Source organism: Phoca vitulina, unplaced genomic scaffold (assembly GCF_004348235.1).
Source record: "Phoca vitulina isolate PV1807 unplaced genomic scaffold, GSC_HSeal_1.0 scaffold8, whole genome shotgun sequence".
In the NCBI taxonomy this organism is placed as follows: Eukaryota; Metazoa; Chordata; class Mammalia; order Carnivora; family Phocidae; genus Phoca; species Phoca vitulina.
In genome coordinates, this window is record NW_022589711.1 from 70,526,405 (window position 1) to 70,534,548 (window position 8,144).

General features: G+C 38.1%; 1 protein-coding gene across 1 annotated transcript in view; it reads left to right on the plus strand.

Annotated features, from left to right (window-relative positions):
• The window catches only part of SLC2A2 (solute carrier family 2 member 2), a 33,561-nt gene extending 25,702 nt beyond the window's left edge, over nucleotides 1-7,859 (plus strand). The window contains exons 7-11 of the mRNA XM_032406197.1: nucleotides 320-507; nucleotides 3,079-3,183; nucleotides 6,418-6,519; nucleotides 7,213-7,416; nucleotides 7,502-7,859. Of these exons, the coding sequence (XP_032262088.1) occupies nucleotides 320-507; nucleotides 3,079-3,183; nucleotides 6,418-6,519; nucleotides 7,213-7,416; nucleotides 7,502-7,702 (800 nt within the window). The 3' untranslated portion in view covers nucleotides 7,703-7,859. The remainder of the gene's footprint in view (nucleotides 1-319; nucleotides 508-3,078; nucleotides 3,184-6,417; nucleotides 6,520-7,212; nucleotides 7,417-7,501) is intronic.
• The last annotated feature ends 285 nt before the right edge of the window (nucleotides 7,860-8,144 follow it).

Here is an 8,144-nt window from a genome sequence, read left to right on the forward strand (position 1 = left end):
CAAACCCATAAACACTTGATCCCAAGTGGGAAACCCATGTGCACAGGATTGGACTCAACCAGAGGCTTCTAAAAGACCTTTACCTGCATTATGCTTCTATGATAACAAAGATCATAGTTTTCTTTGTCATTAGATAAAGCCAAATGTTTTTCTCAAAATTTAAAAACAGGATTTAATTTAACAAAAAGAATTGCCAACACTCATGCTGTAAAGCAATAGAATGGGCTATGCAGAACTATAGCTCTTTCATTAACATAATAAAAATAAATTTGCTTTTGTTTTGACCTGAGTTGTATCAATCTGATCATTTTGTGGGCAGGCCTGAAAAGACTCAGAGGAGGTATTGATGTCACCAAAGACATCAATGAGATGAGAAAGGAAAAAGAAGAAGCATCCAGTGAACAGAAAGTCTCCATAATTCAGCTCTTCACCAACTCCAGCTACCGACAGCCTATTCTAGTCGCACTGATGCTGCATGTGGCTCAGCAATTTTCTGGAATCAATGGGGTAAGTTTAAGAATACTCTCTAACTCCCTAAAATAGGGAAAGAAAGGGGTATAAATTTTTTTTTTTGTATTAGAATTTCTTGAGTTATTTTAATTAGTTCAGTTAGCCACTGTAGAGTACATCATTAGTTTTTGATGTAGTGTTCAATGATTCATTAGTTACATATAATATCCAGAAATCAGAGAGGGAGATGAACTATAAGAGACTCTGGACCCCGGGAAAGGGGTATAAATTTAAATAACTAAAGGCATTTTAAAATGTTGATATCATGTTTTACTACAATAAACATATACTGAGCATTAATTTTCTTTGTTTTGCCTCATCTGCTCTCTAAAATTGGATTAGAATTTTTAAAAATATCAACAATCAATGACACTGTGTGTCTATTAAGATGGAAGGTAAAAAGCAAAAATCATAATTAATACAAAAGCGGGAAAAGGAGAATAATTATACAAAAAAAAAAAAAAAAAAACCTTAAATTAAGGGGCTTCTAGAGTTGAATAGCAAGTTTAGGATTCCGGATAGTCCAGGCAAAAGGAGTCCATGGTTCCCTTTATCTGTGTATCTTTATTATTTTTTTTAAAGATTTTCTTTCTTTATTTTAGAGAGAGAGAGGGCATTGGCGGGGGGCAGAAGGAGAGGGACAAGCAGGCTCCCCGCTGAGCAGGGAGACCAACGCAGGGCTCAATCCTAGGACCCTGGGATCATGACCCAAGCTGAAGGCAGACGCTTAATCCACTGAGCCACCCAGGCACCCACCTCCCTTTACCTATTTAAATGAAGTATACCAGGGGCACCTGGGTGGCTCAGTTGGTTGAGCATCAGACTCTTGATCTTGATCTTGGGACTGTGGATTCAGGCCCTATGCTGGTCTCTGTGTTGGGCTCTGCACTGGGTGTGAAACCTACTTATAAACAAACAAACAAAACAAAACAAAACAAAATCAAACCAAATGGCTAGGTGCAAAGAAATTTCCTGCCATGCAAGAAATTTTTATTCTAGGGGCGCCTGAGTGGCTCAGTCGTTAAGCGTCTGCCTTTGGACCCCCTGCTTGGCAGGAAGCCTGCTTCTCCTTCTCCCATTCCCACTGCTTGTGTTCCCTCTCTCGCTGTGTCTCTCTCTGTCAAATAAATAAATAAAATCTTTAAAAAAAAAAAAAAGAAAAGAAAAGAAATTTTCACTCTATTTGGGGAGCCAGCATACAAAAGAAACAACAGTGTGAACTGGCATGACAGTGGTGAATGAGGGCAGTAGACAAGACATGATTAAGAAACATACTGAATGTTAAACTAGTTTTTAGGTTTTGAACTGAAATCACCGCATTACACAGACTAAAATTGTTCTACTGGCAATTAGCCACTAGAAGAAAAAAAGTAAGCATTTGCTAAAAAAAAAAGATTTAAAAAATCACTTATCCTCTTTTATTGCTGTTAAAAATGTGGTTTGGGCTTCCTCTATTATGAGCTAATTACAGATCCACAAGGGGGTGGCTTGTGGATGGGCAGAGTCTTGGAAGAGGTAAAGAAAGTAATTCTCATCTGTTGAAACAAAAGGAGACCTGGACCTCACTCAACAAGGTGAATACTGCTCTTCTGTCATCTCTATCCTCCTTTAATGGTTCCTTGATGTCCGTTTTAATCTAATACTCTATATAACTTCGGGCTTTGGAGACCAAATTTGTATCCATTTTCTCAGTTTCTCCCGTATATCCAAAGGAACAATACTTGGTCTTTCTGAACCTCCCTGCTTTAGCTACTATCCCAGTGCCTGACTTAGAGGCATCCAGGAAATGTTGAACTGAGGCTGTTGGGCAGCCTAAAAATGTGGGATAGTGTACAGTGTGCTATAAGCTACTCCTCTCTGAGCACAGTCTGTACAGTCCTTCTCCATTAGCCCTATCTGCAGGAAGAGGTGCCAGCAACAGGATGTGTTAAATGGGGAAGGAATGAGACAGGATGAGAGAATGACAGAATGGCCTTAAAAAGACCATTATAAACGTAAAAACATAATTAATAATAAAGGCCATTAGAGAGATTTTGAAGATTTCTCCATGTCTACAGAGATTAGTGAAAAATTTTGGATTAAAAGCAATAGCAACCAGAATTCTTATACAGAATTCTTATAGAGGTTGAAGAGCTTCCTTGGAAAAATAGGGGGATATTCTGGGGGGGTTCTGGAAGACTGGAAATTATTTATTTCTTGATCTGTGTGCTGGTTACACAGGTGTGCTCAGTTTGTAAAAATTAATCTGTATACTTATGTTGTGTGTACTTTTTTGTATGTATTTTATACCTTAACAAAAAGTTTAAAAATTAACAAATAACATCAAGATAATGCAGACTCCAGGTTTTCAGCTAAATTTAAGGAGAACTTTAATTAGAAGTTTCAAACACTAAAGGTTGATAGTGGTTTCTCATTGCCTGGAAGAAGAGGACAGATAAAATGTTTAGGGCATTCTAGGGACCATGGTTCCATAGAAACTACTAAAAATAAACAACCTAAAATATTTCTTGCTTTCAAGCTACCAGTGCTAGGATTCTTGATTAAAGCTAAATTGTTATTACTTTACAGATCTTTTACTACTCAACCAGCATTTTTCAGACAGCTGGAATCAGCCAACCTGTTTATGCAACCATTGGAGTTGGCGCCATCAACATGGTTTTCACTGCTCTCTCTGTGAGTTAATACCCTAGATAAATATGCTACTTGTTCCTCAGTTCAGAAATGGGGGAAGGGGGTACCTTGTGATCTAAAAGCAACCAGTGATTTATTGCTCATGTGTATTGGGTGTATAGAACCAAGTGGGTCACGGGAAGAGTCCTATATGCAAATAACAAACTACTAAGCATGGCTGAACAAGTGGATCACTAGTTGTCCCCATTTGCTGGGATGCCATTTAGTCACTCATTTGTGAATTAATAACTTACTTGGGGCACAGAGGACTTCTTCCTTGTGTAAATAGATGGAGTCCTTTTCCTTTGCTCTGTACTTGAATCTGTTGGGATCAGGTGACTACTTGTCATTCCTATCAATATTGGGTCTTCTACCTAGTTTCCTCTCTTTCCATGGTTGAAATCCTTTTTTTATCCTGATGTCTTGGCAAAAACACTTAAAAAAAAAAATAAGGTCTTCTGTAACGTATCTATGCCCGTGACAGGGTTAAACAGACTCAGCAAATGCTTAAGATATTAGGTTAATGAACAGAGCTTCTAGATAGCTCACAAGGCCATAACTTCTGGTGATGCGTTAAAGTGTGTGTGATATTATAAGAGATGGAGTAGAAGTGGTATAACTTGAAATGTTATTAGTTTTGAAATGTTATTTTTTTTCTCACAAGGGGAAAAGTCATATAGTCTTTTCAAGACCGAATACCTTATATAATGAATGATTCAGTATCTTGACAATATTTAACATAAATAATCTAAGAATAGAGTAAACAAACAACAACAACAAAAAACCCTAAAACTTCCCAACTCATGTAATTCACTCTAAAATGAGGATAATTGGGCTTATTTTTATCTTTGAATGCAGGATATTCAAAAAGCTTGTGCTTTTAAATGTTGGTCACCATGTTATATTCAATATACTTCAGTCACTTGTTTTTCATTCTCTGCACATGGACTTTTAACTATTACCTTAGGGTGGTCAATAAATTACAGCCTAGCTACCTAGATCAAAAAGCAGATTTGTCCAGACTACATTAAACAGTGCTGGACCTTGGAAAGAGGAGGGAGAACAGATAACAAGGGAACACCAGCAGTTCTGTAGACATGCTTTTAGAGATAATGCCTGTTCAAGCCAAAAGGCCACTCAAAATCGATGAAGGCCTGCTACTGGGATGTAATCCAAGGGCTACTCACATTCTTTTGTCTCCTGAGATATATTTTTGACAAATCCTACTTCAACATATTTTTCTAATATAGAAATTATGCTTAAAACATTTTATGTGTAACAGGATTTGCTGTGTAAAGCAACAAGTTGTCAAAATTGGGTAACCCAAATTCTAAATGCCTATAAAGGAAACTACTGCAGAATTTCATTTTTGCCCCCCTCCCCACCAACCCAGCTGGAGTAAGAGTAGTTGTTTGGAAAAGTTTCTTGATTATTTTGAATATGCCTTTTTAGAGTTTATCCATTTATTCTGTGAAAGTTTTTGAACAGATGAGTGACATTTTAAATGTCAGCTCTAATCATCTGTCTAATTAACCCTCCAGGGCTACAGATAACATTTAAGATTTTTAATTATATTTATTTTTGAAAAGTTGTTTTAAGGATCAAAAAGTACAAAAAGCATAGTCCTTCAGTCATGCAACTCCTCTCCCCTAAATTAACCAATGTTATTGAATTCTGTGTATCTTTTCAAATAAAGATATACAAATAGGAATATGCACTGATAAGTATTAAGTGTTTCACCAACTTGGAAGGGACATAATCAATTTTTTTTTCGGAATGAGTATTTGGGAAAAGAAAGACTTTCCTAACTCCATGCTGAATTATGTTTCCACATTCCATATTTTCTCCCACACTGATGGGTTGGTAGAAGAGGGCCTGTAAACTTGAGAGAAAACAAAACAGGAAGAAATGTGGAGGGAATGGGGACACAGATGGGTCTAGAGGAGAAGCAGTGGCATCCAGGATCTGCGTGACACACACTGTCTTGGGCAAAGACAAGGGTTCTAGGTCAGGCAGACATCTCCATCCTCAAGGAGTGAGTTCATAATTTATTATCCTATTAGTAACAATTGTTCAGAAACAGAAGAAACATAGTAAAGCCCTCATTCCTGAAGAAATGCTTCTATTTTCTTGATAGCTTGACATGGTGTCATCAAGTCAACTTGGAAAGTCATAGAGTCAAATTATATAGATAAATGTTATGAACTTGGGCATGAGGTGTTTTTCATACTACCTTCTCAACAGTAAGTGTGGCTCTTTGCTCATCATCCTGAAGTGATCTGAAACCCAAATATGAATTGCCTCTGAAATGAAAGGGGCTTTTACTATAGGTGAAAACAAATGTTTCTCAGATATTCTCAGAGCCAGAGCTCAAGGCTGTTGAATTGCTGTTGATTCACTGATAGATTGATGAGCCAAGCCAATTTACTCATTGAAGTGAGAAATTATGACAGATCATTTTTGTGTGTGATTCACCAACCTTGGCAGTATCCCAAGGATCAAGCAAGAAGAGTCTGTATAAACAAACATTGGTCTTGTCTAATTGTAAATGTTAAACATTAATGCAAAGGTCCACAGACCCCAAGGTATCAATGATCTATCTCCTAAATTAGGATAAGAAAGCACTTTAAGCTTTTGCTTTAAAGTCTTATCTTTTCAAATGGATAATTCACTTCCAGCACCAAATACACTTTAGGCACACCAGAAAAATGCACATCTGACTATCTGGTAAAGTGATCAAATTCTGTAAGTTGTCAGGTCGTAATTTGACTTTATTAGCAGTGAGAAAGTTGGATGAGAATGGTTGACAACGCAACAGTTATACTATTTCAAGTTGTCTGCTGTGCACAAAACCTTGTACTTAGAATAATTATCAAAAGATCAATTAATGTCCTTTTTTATGTAGAGCCATTTTAAATGTACAAGAAATCTATTGGAAGAGATCCAAGATGTACAGCCTCTTAATACTGTACTCAAGTGATAATTGCAGAGTGATGGTAAGGTTATGGCTCTTTGTCCAGAATGGCCTATTCAAATCACTGTGACTAAATGAAGCAGGTATCTGTTAATTACTTCTGCTCACTGAGACCAGTTCTGCCACCTGAGGCAAGAGTCACCCCCCAACTCAGGTCCACATCTGTAAAACGGGATTATAGAACTGCCTCCTTCCAGCTGTATAAATTAAAATTACCTCTTCGGCAGTAAAAACTAAGTCAGTATGTTTTAAAACTTTCCTAGGTATTCCTTGTGGAAAAGGCAGGGCGACGCTCTCTGTTTCTAACAGGAATGAGTGGGATGTTTGTCTGTGCCATCTTCATGTCTGTGGGACTTATATTACTGGTAAGTGTAGATTTTTGCACTGAGATTTTTGGTTACCATATGATAGCACTTCTGTGTTCCAGGCTAAAGTGCTCTGTATGTCAAAACATTTGAGACTGACTTATGAAATAAAGCCAGAGGAACAGCATAGAATACAAGGGAGAAATGTAAAGTAAAGGGGGACTAGCTTTTGGGGTTTAAAGACTTAAATGTCACAAGAATTGCACTTGTTACCAAGGGAGGCAGTGTCGCCAAATGGTCAGAGCATAGTCTCTGGGGTCAGCCCCGCTCAGGTTCTAACACTGGCTCTGCCATTTGGCTACCTATGTGACCCAGGGCATGTACCAGGACCTCTCCAACCCAGCATCCTCATCCACTACTTCATGGAGGGTAAGGCATCCTGTCTAGCAATCTTGGTATGAATAGGAGCAAAGCTCATAGATTCTTGCCTTGCTTCTATCACAGGAGAAGAATGACTGAGAATCAAAGTCCTAATCCAGAGGATTTCCTAATGACAGGGTTCAAAAGATTTAAGCGTGACCGAGACTAGAATAAACCCGTCTCAAACCAGAATAATCTGTAGTTATTTGCACATAAACCTATCAGGCAGAGAGCCGCGTCACCTCTGAACTCAGTGAGAGGTGAACTTAGCTAAAGGAAGCAGCAGCCAATAATCCCAACCCCACTTTTGTTTTCATTTTGTTTTTTCCTCAGGATAAACTGGCGTGGATGAGTTATGTAAGCATGGTAGCCATCTTCCTCTTTGTCAGTTTTTTCGAGATTGGGCCTGGCCCTATCCCCTGGTTCATGGTGGCAGAGTTCTTCAGTCAAGGACCCCGGCCTGCTGCTTTAGCAATAGCTGCATTTAGCAACTGGACCTGCAATTTCATTGTAGCTCTGTGTTTCCAGTACATTGCGGTAAGCAGCCTAATATTGTGTAAATTTGCTAAACAGAGATGGAGTAGAACAGCTGCTAATTGGAACTCTGTTTGTTTCTATGCAGAAGTTCTGTGGACCTTATGTGTTTTTCCTCTTTGCTGGAGTGGTCCTGGCCTTTACTCTGTTTACATTTTTCAAAGTCCCAGAAACCAAAGGAAAGTCCTTTGAGGAAATCGCAGCAGAATTCCGAAAGAAGAGTAGCTCGGCCCAAGCGCCAAAAGCTGCTGTGGAAATGGAATTCCTTGGAGCTACAGAGACTGTGTAAAGATAACCTGCTTTTTTGACAAAAACAGAAACAGGAAGGAAGTTGTGTGTTTTTAATTGACGATTCTTTGAGAATTTTATATCTACGTCTTGAAGTATTATTTTATTTTTTAGGGAGCTTTTATGGGCTTTTCTCAGAAATGTCATCCAAAATTACCAAAGAAAGTATTTTTTTTAAGTTAGAGCATCTATTTTTGATAGTAAGACTCTGTAATTAAGTAAACCAAAAAGTCTAGCTCAATTTACTACACCAAAGGGCAAGTACATTGTAATGTTCCTAGCTCTATTCTTTATAACCAGGTTCTCCTGAAATGGAAGCAGTGTCAATGTATCATGTTATTGCTTCAGTAAGCATGTGACTGGAAACCTGGAGCTGCAGCTCATTTACATATTTGAATATGATTATGTTGGCATTTTCTTACCCACAGACCTCATACGAAAGG